This window comes from Parastagonospora nodorum (genome assembly GCF_000146915.1).
Source record: "Parastagonospora nodorum SN15 chromosome Unknown scaffold_4, whole genome shotgun sequence".
NCBI lineage: Eukaryota > Fungi > Ascomycota > Dothideomycetes > Pleosporales > Phaeosphaeriaceae > Parastagonospora > Parastagonospora nodorum.
In genome coordinates this window covers 23,002-39,186 of record NW_001884552.1, presented here as the reverse complement: position 1 = coordinate 39,186, position 16,185 = coordinate 23,002, and the positions used below count along the sequence as shown (strand labels likewise).

Below are 16,185 nucleotides of genomic sequence, written 5' to 3'. Positions count from 1 at the left end.
CTCGCTTCATCTTTTTGCCGTCGCAGCCCACGAACCTTGGAGCAATTTTCGGTTCACGACAACCTCGAACTCCACGACCAACACCCAATACTAACCGGACGACAGCCACAATGAAGTTGTGAGTGCCCCGAACGCTACTACACGTCGACTCTGGATGCTGCATTGGCAATATTGGGGAGTCCTTGGTCCGCTCGGGATATTCGCAATGTGCCAATTGCTGCATCCACGGCAGACACGCAATATGCGACTGCACAGCTGCTAACGTACCTCCTCTGCAGCCTCAAGGTCGGACGCGTTGTCATCATCACCCGGGGCCGCTATGCCGGCAAGAAGTGTGTGATCATTTCTCCCCTCGACAACGGCACCAAGTCGCACCCCTTCCCCCACGCACTCGTCGCCGGTATCGAGCGCTACCCGTCCAAGGTCACTCGCCGCATGTCAAAGAACAAGCAGGCCAAGAAGAGCAAGGTCAAGCCTTTCGTCAAGCAGGTCAACTGTACGTTGGAGTGATTTGTGCGTTGCAAGGCATGTGCTGATAGACGCAGACACCCACTTGATGCCCACCCGCTACACCATCGAGCTCGACAACCTCAAGGGCGTGCTCGCCGCCGACACATTCAAGGAGGTCTCGCAACGGGAGGAGGCCAAGAAGACCGTCAAGAAGGCATTCGAGGAGCGATACCAGTCGGGCAAGAACAGGTGGTTCTTCACTCCCTTACAGTTCTAGGCTTTTCTTCGGTTACGGCTGGGCGCAGATGGGCAATGATTTGATACACGTGGAGATCCTGCATGAGCATGTCGGTGGATTATCATTGGATGGACAGGACTCAAACAAAGCCTGCCATTCGGGCGTGTACTTCGGACTGAAAATGAAAGCATGAAACTCCGGCTTCGATCTCGGGATCAATTCACGAAATTCACGACGTCTCCATCGCGTTCACACCCTGCAGTGCACCGTATTGCGGGCCGCTAACGTGCATCAAGGTGACGACTAACACAGTCGGTCGGGCTCAGGCTTGTACGCTTGCATCGTATGCAACGCCGACTCCGCTCGATAGGCGGGGAGTGCCGGTGGCCGTTTGTGGTCCATCAACTGTCACATGTCAGGTAAGGTGAGCGTTGTGGAGAACTTGTTTGATTGGAAGGATATTGGCATGATTCATTTGATCCGCGCTCGCTTTGACCCAAACATGACACTGATTACAAGACTGTTTGCCCACCCGAGAGAAATTATGAAAGAAAGGTATCTATACTGGAAAAGAAAAGTAAGCCAAAAGGACTAAGGTGGACTGCGGTCCGCCTCATTCGCAATTGCTATTTCATCAGCCCTGTCCGCAAGCTCTTTTTGCAGGCGAGCATTGACTTCATCAAGAAAGGGACGCCTCTCAGCTTCTGACATCTCTTCTTGCACCTTTAGAACATCTGCAGGATGCGCACCAGCACTGACACAAAGCACCGCCTCTGGAGTTTCGGACAAGGTTAGAACAGGACGTTTTGGTGTCCTCAAACCATCTTTACCCGGCAGATATTCTGCGTTGAAAAGCATAATGTCGACCGCCGCAGACTCTTCTCCTTTTCGCTTGCGGAACTCGAACCACTGGTCCGCACACTACTGCTTCACCTGCTCCACCTTCTCGTTGACCTTCTGGCCGCCCTTGGAGCTGTTCCAGTAGTCGAGGAAGACGGTGCAAGCGTCCTGGAAGATCTTGAGCTCGGTACTAACGACCGCAAGGCCAGTCTTGACGAGCCCGTTCTGGTGCGACGTGCGCTCGTACTGCTCTTGCCAGGTGCCCGCTACGTAGTTGTACGGCGCAAAGGCATACTTCTTGAGGACCTGGGTGTCCTCCTTGACGACGGGGACATATGTCTCGAGCTTGGAGAGGCCGGTGTCACCGAGCTCGTCGGCGCGGGTCAAGTACGGGTGCGCCACGCTGTACGGGCGTTGCAAGTAGGGGTGGAAGGGGGCGACGAAGCGGTTGTACGTGCTGGATGCAATGTTGAGTGTACTAGCGCCGATGTTGGTGTTCTTGAATCCCTCGTATGTGTCGTTGAAGGCAGGGTAGGTCTTGAGATGCTGATTGGAGCGTTAGCAGGGTGTCAACTTCGGTACGTGAATGATTGGCCCGATTATGACGCCCGTCGCATGCATCGTGATAGCGAGGTGTGGTGTAAGTGGTCCAATGCAAATTGCCAACTAGGAACTCGCACAAAGCTCCGGATGTTGCCGTCTTACGATAGCCGTTGGGAGTGTTGGGCCAGATAAGGTGTTGTGAAGAATGCAGAGCTCATAACTCACCGAGAACGACTTGGAGTGCGGCGTCTCGCCGTTAGTGAGAGGGGCGCTATCGTTGCTCATGTTGGATTTGGGAGATTTAGAGTCTTCTGTGGCGTGGGGTGTCATGAGCAAAGAAGTAGGCTACAGGAATGCAGTGTTCACTGTACAATTGTTTGTGGTAACGTCTGTGGAAGAAAGTTGACAAGCTGTGGAGGAGATGTCAGAATGGGAGAACGTGGGAAAAAGGATATCTTTCCAACCTACCTTATTATATGCGAGCACGGTTCCCGGTATTGCGCGGTGGAAGTGCGTGCTGGGCTGATTGGGCGATGCGTCTATGCTGAAAACGGTGGGAAGAATGGCGTGAATGGATCAAGCGGGACGGATTGCATGTGAAAGTGGCTCAACCTTATCGATATGACGCACCTGCACGCAAACAAACCTTGAAACTTCCTGCCCAGGTGCCTTTTGACCACGACAATACCCAGGAAGTCGTTATCAATAATGGAGACGACAAGGCCATGGCAGTGTCAACCTAGCACCTTGCATCTGTACTCCTCAAAGAGTCGTTCTCGCAACATTGCATTAAGATTTGAGGCGTGCTAGGCAGCAAGTTGGCATGTGAAAGCCGCATTGGCCACTCAACGTCACGATAACAAGCGCCACGCCATTCATCGCCTTCAGGAGGACGCTCTGCGAGTTTTACAGTGGATCAAATACGGTCCTTTAGACGCGGGATGAACAAGGCAGTCGATGGTTCTGGAAGCGAAGAGCGGGACTGCCGGCGTGAATCCCTGCCGTGTCATTGAAAGTCAATTTACATGTGCAACGACAACTGCCACTCAGCCTGGGACCTGTCACTTATCCAACTTCTGATACTGCATAAGCGCATGCCAGCGACAAGTGTTCCTTGCAAACAATGCATACATAGTCGTTCATGCCTTGAACGGTGCCACAGATTGAGCACCCCCATACCTAATCCATAACTCGAAACAATCACGGAATGAGTACATACATCGTACAAAGCGCTCTTCTCCTTCCGAACCACCATGGTTCCCCTCATCTCAAAAGCGTCAATTGGCCTTGCAGTCCCCTTATCGGTGACAGACACGCGGAATTGGTCCTACGTGCCGCAGCCATGCGCCAACAAGAACGGTTGTGCATGTTGTTGAGACATGTCCAAGAAAGGAAACACGAGAAATGTTTCTGTGTAGCATGTGATTGTGGAGTCCATGTCGGCAGAGATCCCTGTTCCTTGGGCGGATGCGCAGCGTTATTCGTGGCTCGTGCAGATGTTGGGCGCGCTTATTCAGCGCCTTCGCTTGGTGTTGCGGCTGAACAGGGCTGACCTCCGATGCTTCACCGTCGCACCACGAGCTCGTGACGGAATTTTTCTGGGTACCAGCAGCCGATGCTGATACATCAAGCCGCGGCGCGATCAACTTCACGATGTGCTCGGCACTCCTTGCGGTATCTTCGGTCGGCCGAGCTTCGAGACCAATGCATCAAACGCCACAGAGGCGAAAAGGTCTGTTCACAAGCGTGTGCGTCGTTCAATGCTTCGAATATCTGCTGGCAAGAGGATAAGCACCGAAACCTTGACGAGAATGAGGTTCAGTAAACTACAAAACGATACATGGATCCGACATGAGTGACTATACACAGTTCAGTCAGCCCGTCGCAATTCTCTCGAGGGAGAAGTTGCCACTTCGGTTATGGTTCAGAACGTTCCACATCATTGCCTGGGACTTTAAGCTTTTTTTTTTTTCGATTTGCGTCATGCCATATGCGACTTTACATCCTTATCGATTAGTAAGGGATTTGAAACTAACCTTGAACATTTGACACACTAGCAGGATTATCAGGAGCAAAAGTCTGGCCGTACGTTTATTAGAGGACAGCTAGCTTCCACAACATGCCGCAAGGTAGGGTTCATTGAGTTCTCACATAGGCAGTTTTGGCATACTGTGCAGTAAAGCTGCCACTGGAAGGATGGATGAAGTTATAACTCGAAGGCTCAGAGTCATCGGCTGTGGGTCTCCTAACGCGATGCGCAGAGCCTCTACAACGTAAAAATACCAGCTTCCTCGTATATACCAAGCACTTCCTTATCTGCTAAGATTCTCTGTGGTTTTAACAAACATATTTGACTCAAGAAATACGCCATAGCTCTCGCTCTTATGCGGTAGCATAGAGTTAGCCATCTGGATATCGAAGTTTCGTAGTAACTATGAACAAATAATGCGTCCGAATTAGTAAACGAGAAGAGACGAAGATGTATTGAACTGTTTGCTCTGCTTTTATGCTTACCTCGAAGATGATCTTGTTGATTTCCATAAAGGCCATATTCTTTCCCGCACACATCCATTGCCCCGATCCAAAAGCCAACTCTACATGATGCTCCATCTCCATACGGGCTTCATGATCTAGAGACACAAATCGCTCTGGATTGTAGATATCGGCGTCTTGACCGAATAATTTGGGAGAACGCAGTAAAGCAGATGTGTTCATGCATATACATGTACCCACCGGAATGAATACTCCAAGAAACGTTTCGTCAGAAGCAGACCACTTGGGCCATAAGCCGAGTAGAGGGGTGCGCATCCGAATGCCTTCGTATATCACCGCCTATATTATTGGAAGCATTAATTACGAGCGCAGGTGAACGAGAAAATATCTGTGTGCTTACCTGAAGGTATGAAAGTCTCTTGGCTTGAGCAAATGTTATTGGTGAGGAGACAATACCATCGCGTATTGCGGAAGTGATCTCTTCTTTTAGCCGTGAGTATACTGAGGGCGTGGTAATTATATAACTAAGCACTGCACGGATAGCGCACGCGGTGCTTTCAGTTCCTGATAGCAGCAGCAACAAAGTGTGGGCTTCACACTCCTGGCGATTGAAGCCGTTGCGAATCATTGACGACTACGAACTTAATGTCAGCGAAACCCATATCCACAGCTACACAGGCCTTCTACACTTACCAACATATCTTGTACTTCATCTTTATACCCAGTCTTGAATCGTTCTTCGACATGGCGTTCAGCAAGCCTAGCAGAATGTATCAACTACGCTTTTCCTTTTGACGCTTCTCAAGCCGGAACTTACGCCATGAGTTTACCGAAGCCCTTCTCATCAGAAACCTTTGGTCCCAGAAGTCTCAGGAACAACGGAGAGAAGATAACCTTGCGTATCCAAGGTACATCAGCTGAAGTCGACATCTGAGGCCAGAGGTCTGCAACATGCTTCAAAAACCCGGAGTGATCTGTTTCATCTTCCATATCTCCGATTTCTCGCCCAAAGACAAGACGCGTTGTAACGTCCATAGTAAAAAACAATGAGATAGGGCCCAAGTCTAGCAGCGGCTGCTTTTCCTTAGATGGAACTCCTACATATCGTGTACGAATCACACGAATTAGTGTTTTGACCTGCTCATCTATCGCTTGCTCAATTCCCGGATTTTCTCGTGAACCAATAGCGGTCAAAAGCCTTGTTTTCAGCTCTCTGTGTGCGGGTGTCGAAAGAATTGAGAGGAGGTTGTCGTGATAAGGGTTGAAGCGTCCGGTCTGATACCATGAACTCCGCTGATAGGCGCTACGTGCTGAGCATATCTGCTTGATCACGCTCACATCGTCCGTCATGACTTCATTTGGTCCGATCCGCACAAACGGGCCATGTTCGGCGTGTAGCTCGCGATGTACCCAATACTGCTTCCCACTAAAAGTATGGCGTCCGAGCCACAAGTATGAAAATGAGGCTAGTACAGATGGAGTGGGGATATGTCGGAGCCGGTACCATGAACAAAGAGATTCGTAAAAATACCAGAGACACAAACTCCCAAAAGTGAGCGTAAATACCGAGCTGTTGGAGATATCCACTAGGGCGGATAGCATGGTTGTCGCTTTGCTTTCGAAGCTCAAAGTAAAGTCGATAACGTTGAGTGGGCGTCGGAGTCGTCTTAGGGTGATTGGAGAGATGGCCAAGTTCAGACATCCATGAATGATGGGAACATGTCATGACACCCACATGTATTGCCTTCTCAGGGCCCGGCCTAGGAATTGAACCATTTAATCTTTCTGAAAATTGACTCGCAATTCCGATCGGGCAATTTCGCCTGGGCTCAGCCCGGTGAATTTTCGGTGATCGGGCCACTGTGCGGTATTTATCGACGTTCCAATAGCCATAAGACCCGACTCTTGTCCAAACTAAGACGAAAAATATGCTGAGAGATTAGCATTAGTTTTGCGTTGATGCAGGAAAATATACACTAGTGATTTTCGCGACAGAACCTGGCGGGCTGTCAAGACATGGCATCATACAAATCGTCTTTTATGTATCAAAAAGAACCAATTACTCAAGGAACATGGAAAATTACCTAGGAAGAACAATAGCGTGTAGCAGAACCCTTGGGTTAACGCGAAACCGCTATTGTTGTTAGACACCACGATATCAAGAACTACCGACAGGCGTACATATTCTTGTCATCTCTTCTTGAAATTTGAGACTCAATAACCCTCGAATATCGATGTGATAACCCTACTACAATTCTCTGCCATGTCTGCGCTGAATTTCCGGCTACCAAAGCGTGACTGCCGATGTAGTACGGTGTACGATTAGTTTTCCTTGCGCAGGCTCTTTCGCCAGTTAGGGAGGGGCGTTATAAGTTTCTCTCCCTGAAATTTATCCACAGGTTCGGTTTCAGTAGAGCCTGGTACACCCTTATTTCACTTTCCTCTGAAGTACAGGACCACTTCCTATTATCCTCTGCGTGTCTTGGACCTTGAGTAAGTTCCATGTCAAAGCTAAACAATAGATATGACATGATCAATCTGACCTCGAACTGAGCCAGATTCTGACCCAAACAGCTTTTTGGTCCGTATCCAAAGGCTTGTGCAGCATGCAACTTATCTCGCGAGTATACACCTTCCCTGAACCAGCGCTGTGGACGAAATTGGTCGGGTTCGGCGAAGTTTAGAGGCGAACGGGCCGCCACCCAAGGCGAAACAGACACGGTGCACCCAGCTGGAACATAGTGTCCGTCTATCTTAGCACCTCCACGAGGTACAATACGCTGGCCTGCGACGGAACCAGGAGGGTAGAGACGAAGGGTTTCGGCAGCACATGCTTCCAAGTATACTAATTCCATCACGGTGGCGAGGGTGATATCCGTAGCCTTTTTGAAACTGCCTCGTATCTCCTCGACAACCTTTTTGTATGCATCCTGATTCATACAAAGCAAATGTGTCATTGCGGTAAGCTGTATTGATGTCGTTTCTGATCCAGCGGCGACAAACAGAACCATGTTAAGAATGATCTCCGTAGGTTTTAGCGCCTTTTGCTGATCTTCTTGCTGAAGTAAGTGGTACATGATGTCCTGGCGGGGCAAGTCCTTGTTGGCAAGACCTATGTCACAAATTAGGCATTGCGTTGCGGAGTAGCATTGCAAGAACAACTTACGCGCTAATGTCTTTTCTTGCGATTTTTTCATGTGAGTCATTCTCCAGTGAGATACTTCCTTTGGGACAAACCTGAGCAGAAGATTTCTGAGCCAGCTATCGACACCTGCAGCTCTTCGAATGGCCTGATCCCAGGTGGCTGAAATAAGGACATTGTTGACGGATGTAGACCACTCTGTTGCTGCGCCTTGATCCAAACAGCCAAACGGCTCAGCAAAGCAGAGATCGCCGATAACATCAAAGGTGATGTAAGAGTCTTTATAACTATGATTAGCTATGCTTTATGTGCTGCTTAATTTAAGTACACTTACACCAGTCTGCCATGTTTATAACCTCTTGCTTGGCTCGTATCATGTTGCGGATTGCGGCAATAAGCTTGATGATATGGACTTGGAGGATCGCTTCCTGCCCCTTCAGTGCACTTTTCGAGAGACTGGGAGCCAGTGCACGTCGTTGACGAGCGTGCTCTTTGCCTTTTGCAAGACCTATACCAACGCAACCATTCATGGGAGATACGACTCCGATGAAAATTGGGCTTTTTTCCATGACGTCTCCCTTCTGTATCATAGTGATTAGATGTAAGATTCAAAGAATGATCTCTCTACATACCCTGTACCCATAAACATCTTCCCAAGCGTCTGCTGCCGAGAAAACAACCTCATCTGGAGATACACGCACGGTAGGACCTATAGACAAGCATTGCTATCAGAATACTGAGTCAAGATAGGCTCCTCGGTAGGTGACCCGCCATATTTTAAATGCAACTTGTAATAATAAGTGTGTTGCCTCCCGATCAACAGCATGAACGCGGCAGGTAGCGGAGAGATGCTATTAATCCATGGACCAGGGAAATGACGCAAAGGATGCCAAAGCTTTGCGTGCGCATAGAGTACGAGGATAAATAAGGCAAACTGGACGATTTGAGGTTAGCCAGACTCGCGAAAGAACATGCACCAGGGACATACAGCTAAGATTGATGTCCAGAGTATATTCAAAAAAGTGACGCCTTTGATAGATGATGCTTTGACCCAATAGGGCTCCATGTAAGACAATAGATCCATAATCAATTGTATGGGCGCTTTGGGCATGAGAGCACTATTGAATATCAATATATCTTTCTTTGTTGTTGGCTAAGATTGATCGGCCTTTTATGTTGTAGGAGGATGGGAAAAAATCGCCGGGCATTTTTCCAGTCCGGGTAAAATCTATGATGGGTCTACATCAGAGAATTCCCCGAGGCTTGCTTGGATTCACCGGAAGTCAAATCCAGTCCAGTCATATAAGCTTAGTTAATGCGTGATAGGATACAATGAGTTGCATTTTTGTCATTTTCTTACCATGGGTCAAATCGACACAACAACGATAGTGGATGCAAACGCAGCGTCTGTCCCCTCAGCTACGACACGGAAATTAAATGGATCACCAGTGGTGCCATTAGTGCGTGTAGAGTATGTACCACATAATTGTGCGTTCTAGTTGCGTACAGTAACATTTATATCAGAGTTGATAAGAGAGAGGGCACTACGACTGCAGACAACTGGCATTATCCGTCTGTGCTTGCGAATGATTTGCAAGGAGTTGATCTCCCACAGAAGACCAAGGACGAAGTGTTCACGACCGCATTCGAATATGCCCGAACTGTGATTCCAACATACACCAACTGGAAGCGCTATGTTGCATTCATGCGCATCATCGTCATCGGCACCATCGCCGAATTCCGTGGCAGATTGGTTGACGTCATGTCTGGAGAGGACATGCTAGGCTACAATCTTGACGAGGTACTCGCCACACTCTTTATGGGCACTCGAGGCCAGTAAGTGAAACAAACTGCCACGATTCGTACCACGCAGTGTATTCAATATCCACGCCTTTGCTAACGTTTTGATTGCAATTGTGTTAGCGCAGAGATGGCACGAGAATACCGCAGCTTCTTGCTAATCACTGCCGATAAAACCAGCGACCGGCGCGAGGATAGACTGTTTAGAAGATATGTCAATGCTTTGGCACATTCTCCACGTCAGTGGTTCCGCCTACGAGACGCAGATGCATTAGCGCGGTTCACAATTGCTGCGGCGCTAGCATGCAACGACCTAGACGACATGTGGTTTACTGAGCAGCAATTTGAGGTCTTATGTGAGATTGGTGACACTCTATACGACGCTGTCGCTTTTTTCAAACATCGCTCTGAGGGGGAGACGAACAACACTTTCCAATACAGTCCCTCAGAACTACGTGTTCCAGCGGTCCGGCGATGCCGTGAGGTGTTATGGGCCTTAGACTGTGCCTGGGCTAATAAACCGAAGCTTTGTGTCGTCACCAACTTTCTCAGGTACTTTGGCGGACCTTTATTCATAACGATGCGGCGTTACCGTTATGTGGAGGATGGTTGTACCATTGGAAACCAAGAAACAGCCGAGATCGTTTCTCAAGCCCGGCAGAACCGCAAGCTCTGGAACCGGATCGATGCGGTTACCTCAGCGCATTCAAGCAGCAACCGCTACTACCAGGCGCTTGAGTCTGCAGACATCTTGATGTTTGACGGCTTGAGTGACATGTTAACAGCCGACGACGATCTTCGATGCGGAAAATGCGAGTTCCGTAACTCGTACGGCTCCAACGAACTACGCCACTTTGGAGGTGTTAAACTATGTGATGAATGCAAGGAAGACTGGAAATTGTATATGGAGGAACTGCCGAATCGTGCAGCCAGAGCGTTTGCAGAGATCAATAGCTCTGCTTTTCTTACGAAAGTCTCGAAGATATAAACTATAGGCAACATCTAGTTATTTCAGTGTTATTATGCTAGCTGTCATAATGTAAGAGTAAAATACACAAATCAGCGGCGAAATCGCGAACTTTTAAGCGCCTTGCGGGGGAATGGTGTAGGTATGTATGCACTCACACCTGGAAATTAGGTCAGAGACTTAGTGGTGCTCTTCTCTCTCTCTATACATTAGTTCAAATCTAGCTCCTCTTACCTCTTAGTTAATTTCTTTCTGTCTATATGCTAGTAGATTGTAAGTAGCTAAAGAGTAACTGCCTCTAAGCCTTTTCCTATCTCTATATAGTGGTTTAGTATGATATGTTAGCTAGTTTCATATGTTGATTTATACCTCTCTAGGCATAGTCCCTTCTTTAGAAGGTAGAGCTACCACAATTTGTTACCTTTGAAGGTTTTCTCTGCCTAGTTAATTTTGTATACGAAACACCTCTTGGTAACATAAAAACTTTGTATTGTAGACACCTAGAAAGAAGGCAATCCTGGTTTACATAAGCGCCTCGCGCAGGTGAAGTAAGACACCAATTCGTAGAGAGGCATCAAAGCGCTGCCTGCTCTGCTCGTTCTACTGTGCCCATAGCTCAGTAGCCTAGCTAGCTCAGCGGTGGGATACATTTCCTGCCGGTTTATATGATTGAAGTTTGATGAAGTGTACAAGCAAGATACGAAGTTGTTTGTTGTTATAAGCCATCAGAACTGGCTATATCGAAGGAACGAACTGAACAGACGCTAGTCCCAAAGAGGTACGCATGTGACCTATACTACCCTCCAACAAACTCCAGGCGAGCTGATTGCGCTTATACAGCAAACTATTCTCAGAGATTAGATACTTTCCGTATATGAAAGGAAGCCCTTCGTCCAGTGATTTTTTTAATATCGGAGCAAATGTATCTAAAATATTTGTCGTAAATTACCCGAACATCGAAGACGCGTTGTGTATCGGCTATTTAAAAGAACATATAAGCAAATTGAAGCCACCCTTGTCAAAGCATCGTCGAGTAGCATACAGACTTCAATTATGTTCGTGTATTCTATCTTTCATGCAGGTCTGTTAGGAGTCACGATATATGCACATGGCTGTTTGCAAACTCTTCGGCAGCGACTGCTTGCATATTTCATAGCTGTCCTTTCTGTTTATATTTACCGAGCCCACATCCGTCCACGATACTTCAGTCCTTTGAGGCATGTGCCACGAGCCAAAGTGAGTAATTCTCTTCGCTGTCACGGCGAAGCGGAACCATAGAATCTCAATTGCTTATTTCCGTTCAGAATGGATCCCCTGTTCTCAGCCACGGGCTAGCTCAATTTACCGATCCGCGTGGCGATGCCTACCTGCACATGTTCCAATCTGTGCCAAACTCAGGGTTGATTTATTTTACAGGGTTCTGGTACAACGACCATGTTTTGCTCACGAGCGCTGATGCACTCGCCGAGGTGCTTGTGCGACGGTATCGGGACTTTGTCAAAGCGCCCGCTGCACGTCATCTCTTGGGTCAACTCCTTGGAAAAGCTCTTCTCATTCTGGAGGGTGACGAACATAAGGCTGTCAGAAGGGACTCGTTGCCTGCTTTTAACCACAGTAGTATTAAGTCTTTGCATCCAGTCTTCTGGTCGAAAGCTATCGATATGGCGGATATGCTGCAGGAAGGTGATCTGGTCCCAAGCTCCGACTCTATCAGTTCAAAGGAGATCGATATATGGGAGATTGGAAGCAGGGCGACACTGGATACTATTGGTCTTGCGACCGTTGGACAGGATTTCAACAGTATGAGAGAGCCGCACGTTCTCACTGAGCTCTACGACATACTATTCAACCCTAGCCCGCAAATGAGCCTGTACTTCGTACTCAACGCTAGCCTTCCTCGCTGGGCATTGCAGATCCTGGCGAGGCCTCTGGAAATTCAGTTCTACGACACACGCGCCAAATTGAATTCGCTCTGTATAGGCTTAGTGAAGGAAATGAAAGGTCGCGCTAAAGACGGGACTGAGAACAACATCTTATCCAGGCTGATGAGAGGCAATGCCTTCTCCGAAGATGAACTTGCCACACACCTCTTGATGACTATTGGTGCTGGGTAAGTCGGAGATTCGCATTTTCTATCGCTCGCAGTTTCTGTTGTGAAAATCTTCTAACTCAAGAAACATCCAGATACGAACCTACGGCTGCCGCTTTCTGTTGGGCGATCTGGTTTCTTGCAGCTCATCCTGACTGGCAAACCCGCCTACGGAAGGAGATACAAGACAACATCTCACATCGCTTTTTTCATCACGACGCCGACGGTTTTGTTGCTGGCCAAGTACTAGAGGAGCTCCCAATACTCAATGCTGTTTGCAACGAGACGTCACGCTTTATGCCCACCTCGCCCATAACTACTCGTGTAGCGGCTGACGATACCACAATACTTGGACATCCTGTTCGTCGTGGAACCCGCGTATTTGTTGTGCCAGGCGCCATCAACCGCTCTACCGAGGCTTACGGTCCAAAAGCGAATGAATATGATCCTAGCCGCTGGATCAACGACGATACAGGAAAGGCTAACAATCATGGTGGCGCAAGCACGAATTATGCGTTTTCCACATTTCTCCATGGACCACGTAGGTGTATCGGTCAAATGTACGTGACAGCGGCTGTCCGTGCGTTTGTCGCTGCTTTTGTAGGTCGATACAGATTTGAAGTTCTTCGAGAACTGACTGCGGAGGGTATTACGACGGTGCGGCCAAAAGATGGTATGCAGTTGATCCTATATCCTGTTGAAAAGTGGTGAAGCATGTTTACATTTATCCATACTGGTACAAACTAGGGAGAAAATTGGAAGTGGCAATTTCTTGTCGGTAAATGTAACGGAGAATGTCGTTCACTACTCATCGTACAGGGTGGCAAATCTAGCTATTGCTGGGACTGAAATGAAAGCCTCATATACATCATGAGGCAGAGTAAAAAATATGTCTGCTCCATTCTCATACCACTTCATACTACCACTGGCACTCCTGTTGCTAGCATCAGACGCTCGGCCCTGCGCTGAAATAGCTTCCTTGACAATGAACATGTAAGGAACAGGGACCAAAGGACAGATGAAGATAGGCTTGAGTGATCCAAATGAGACCTCGTTTAGCCCAAATCGCACTACGCTCGAAACACCGATGCGGCCATGTGAGCTAGGGCGACCACGAGAAAATTTTGAGGGGCTGTTGCACTGAATAACCTCTTTGGTGAGTATGAGAAAGTTTTCTTCTGTATACTGGGCCACGGTCTTCGTTGTCTGGACTGCTAGTGTAGCGGCGTCGAAGTAGGCAGTGCTAGTAAACTCCTCCCCAGGCAATTCAACTCCCATGGACATCAACGGAGAGCCAAGCAGCCCTGGCGGAAGTCGTAACATTGATCGAAGACTCATAGGCATGTATAGGGCTGCAGCTGGGGTTCCAGTACTCTGACGTGCTCGGTTGATAGCTGCCCATACGAAGCTGATCAATGCCATTAGGTCAACAACAGGGCTGGTAGCTCGAATCTGGATGTTGCGTATAATATCTTCGCAATCTTGGGCACTCAATCTCAAGAGGCCAGAGACGCCATCAAATGTAGGTACAGGTTGTGGGATGTCAGGCTGAGGTTGTGCTGTCGCCGGGTTCAAGTCGGTATCAGATTTCAGATCCGGAAGAAATGGTGCGACAGTGGGAAGCTGTCGGGCTAGCTGTAGCTTTTGCTCGTCAAACTGGATGGATGCCACACGATTTTCGAGCGTTTGGGGTTCGAAGAGCACGTCAGGCAGGCTTTCCAGGCTCTGTCTAACATCGCGATGGAACATAGAGTTGTAAACAGCTGCCCAGTACTGCAGAAAGAGGCCAAGATTACTGCCATCACCAAGGCCATGGTCCATATCAAGGGCCAAACTAAATCCCCCACAACTGAAACTAGTCATCTGAGCCCGTACACCCGCCGAACGGCCTCGAAGAGGCGCAAGGGGATGTTCGTTCACGAACAGTGGTCGTGCTGATGCGGCAGAACGATCCCAAATAAAGCTTGTTTGTTCCGATGTGGTGCGAGGTAGGAGTGATTGTATACGTGCTTTGGTGCTGGCTTCGATGAATGTTGCTCCCTGTTCCTCTGGGCCGCCCCAGAATATCCTGGTCCTTCGCAATGGCCTTCCTTCCCCGACCCCGATGGTACAAAAGTCGATATCGCCAGCATACTGTAGGAAATAATTAAGGGTCCTTGAAAGGGATTCGATGAGATGCGTAGTAAAGTCGGGTAATGGCTCAGGAGTACTGTCGTAGAGAAGAACTGTCGGTAATGTTCTCCTGTGGGCGTACCAAGCATCGAGCGGTGGCATCAAGGCCTCCTGTCGCAGCAATGGTCGCGCTTCTGCATGCACACGGTGCACTTTGGTCGTCTTCACCCTCATCTTGCCGCCCGTTGTATGAAAAGTTTACAGGTGGTCCTCTGTGCCTTGGTATGCGAGCAAAACGGCACTGTCGCATCATAATTAACTGCACCATTGCATGAGGAATAACGTGCTTAGCATCTCGGGCATTTCTCCAAACAGCTAAGCTCAACCTGGAAGCCCGTCCACAAAATCCCCGAACAGTTTGATTTTACTAGGCCACGCCTTTGGCGGGTAAATAGCACATTATGACAAAAAAAAGATATTTTATACCGGCTAATGATTGTGTATGGCATTTTAATTTCCCGAACGGTTTCGCTGAAGCAGGCGCCACAAAATCTCGGAATGTCTCAAATGTTGGCTTGACGAGATCATGAGACCACGAGACCTTAAAAGTTCGTAATGATGGTGCCCAATACAAAGAAAGTCACCGAGTTGGTATTTCCCTATTCAGCCGAATGTTTGAATTTTCATATGTTTGATCAATTCCCCGAATGAATTAGTGTGTCGCAAATTTGTACGCTTTGCACACGATCCTAGTCTGTTGAACACATTTAGAGAAACAAGAAGCACAGACAATCTCCTCATTGTATCGATGTTTTAACTAACCATTCTGTCTCTATATTTTAGAGACCGTTTGATATCCCAAGACACACCATATTTCTCTGCCAAAACTGGTCCTTCCCATTGTGCTGAGTTCCAGCCGAAGCAGCGTAAATTGTCCAAAACACTGCTATGCGTTCAAGTCCCGAGCCCATTGCCATTGTTGGCATGAGTTGCAGATTTTCTGGCGGTTCATCCAACCCAGCAAAGCTATGGGAGCTTATCGCTTCGCGCAAAGATGGCTGGTCTCCGATCCCTGAAGCACGCTTCGATGGCTCGGCCTTCTATCACCCAGATCAACAGAAACATGGACTGGTAATTGATCATAATAGTATTCCAGCGAGGATTTTGGAACGTTAACACCTTTCAGCATAACGTTCGTGGTGCGAACTTTCTCGATGAAGATGTCAACTTGTTCGATGCGCAGTTTTTCAACGTCACTACCGAGGCAGCAAAGACTATGGACCCGCAGTTGCGCTTCTTGCTTGAGGGGGTATTTGAAGCATTGGAAAATGGTTAGTTCATACCCTAATATCGCCTATCGCCTATGGTTCGGGTGTAACTAAGGCTGTATGTAGCTGGCCTGCCCCTGGAAAACATTGCTGGTTCTAATACGTCTGTATTTTCCGGCGCATTCTCACATGACCACCAGGATTCGATCATAGCAGATCCTGAAAATGTGTCATCAACGTTCA

At 48.2% G+C, this 16,185-nt stretch overlaps 7 protein-coding genes across 7 annotated transcripts; 3 read left to right on the top strand and 4 right to left on the bottom strand.

The window, feature by feature from the left end:
• The first annotated feature begins 39 nt into the window (after nt 1-39).
• Nucleotides 40-941, top strand: SNOG_02568 (hypothetical protein). Its single transcript, XM_001793120.1, has 3 exons — nt 40-118; nt 279-496; nt 546-941. The coding sequence occupies exons 1-3, from the start codon at nt 111-113 to the stop codon at nt 725-727; spliced, it is 408 nt and encodes a 135-aa protein (XP_001793172.1). The 5' UTR covers nt 40-110; the 3' UTR covers nt 728-941.
• A 178-nt stretch (nt 942-1,119) lies between these two features.
• Nucleotides 1,120-2,516, bottom strand: SNOG_02567 (hypothetical protein). The gene is made up of 2 exons (XM_001793119.1): nt 2,297-2,516; nt 1,120-2,074 (listed from the first exon to the last, which is right to left on the bottom strand). Exons 1-2 carry the CDS (start codon nt 2,399-2,401, stop codon nt 1,610-1,612), a joined length of 570 nt encoding a protein of 189 aa, XP_001793171.1. The 5' UTR covers nt 2,402-2,516; the 3' UTR covers nt 1,120-1,609.
• Nucleotides 2,517-4,383: 1,867 nt separating this feature from the next.
• SNOG_02566 (hypothetical protein) lies at nt 4,384-6,166 on the bottom strand (the record flags this gene model as incomplete). The annotated part of the gene is made up of 6 exons (XM_001793118.1): nt 4,384-4,503; nt 4,586-4,903; nt 4,965-5,065; nt 5,113-5,128; nt 5,258-5,324; nt 5,382-6,166. 6 exons carry the CDS (start codon nt 6,164-6,166, stop codon nt 4,384-4,386), a joined length of 1,407 nt encoding a protein of 468 aa, XP_001793170.1.
• Nucleotides 6,167-6,992: 826 nt separating this feature from the next.
• Nucleotides 6,993-8,296, bottom strand: SNOG_02565 (hypothetical protein; the record flags this gene model as incomplete). The annotated part of the gene is made up of 4 exons (XM_001793117.1): nt 6,993-7,052; nt 7,108-7,676; nt 7,731-7,985; nt 8,041-8,296. 4 exons carry the CDS (start codon nt 8,294-8,296, stop codon nt 6,993-6,995), a joined length of 1,140 nt encoding a protein of 379 aa, XP_001793169.1.
• Nucleotides 8,297-9,067: 771 nt separating this feature from the next.
• SNOG_02564 (hypothetical protein) lies at nt 9,068-10,494 on the top strand (the record flags this gene model as incomplete). Its single annotated transcript, XM_001793116.1, has 3 exons — nt 9,068-9,177; nt 9,231-9,542; nt 9,630-10,494. The coding sequence occupies 3 exons, from the start codon at nt 9,068-9,070 to the stop codon at nt 10,492-10,494; spliced, it is 1,287 nt and encodes a 428-aa protein (XP_001793168.1).
• A 1,032-nt stretch (nt 10,495-11,526) lies between these two features.
• On the top strand, nt 11,527-13,273 carry SNOG_02563 (hypothetical protein; the record flags this gene model as incomplete). The annotated part of the gene is made up of 4 exons (XM_001793115.1): nt 11,527-11,554; nt 11,630-11,709; nt 11,778-12,583; nt 12,658-13,273. 4 exons carry the CDS (start codon nt 11,527-11,529, stop codon nt 13,271-13,273), a joined length of 1,530 nt encoding a protein of 509 aa, XP_001793167.1.
• A 93-nt stretch (nt 13,274-13,366) lies between these two features.
• SNOG_02562 (hypothetical protein) lies at nt 13,367-14,908 on the bottom strand (the record flags this gene model as incomplete). Its single annotated transcript, XM_001793114.1, has 1 exon — nt 13,367-14,908. One exon carries the CDS (start codon nt 14,906-14,908, stop codon nt 13,367-13,369), a length of 1,542 nt encoding a protein of 513 aa, XP_001793166.1.
• Between the last annotated feature and the right edge of the window lie 1,277 nt (nt 14,909-16,185).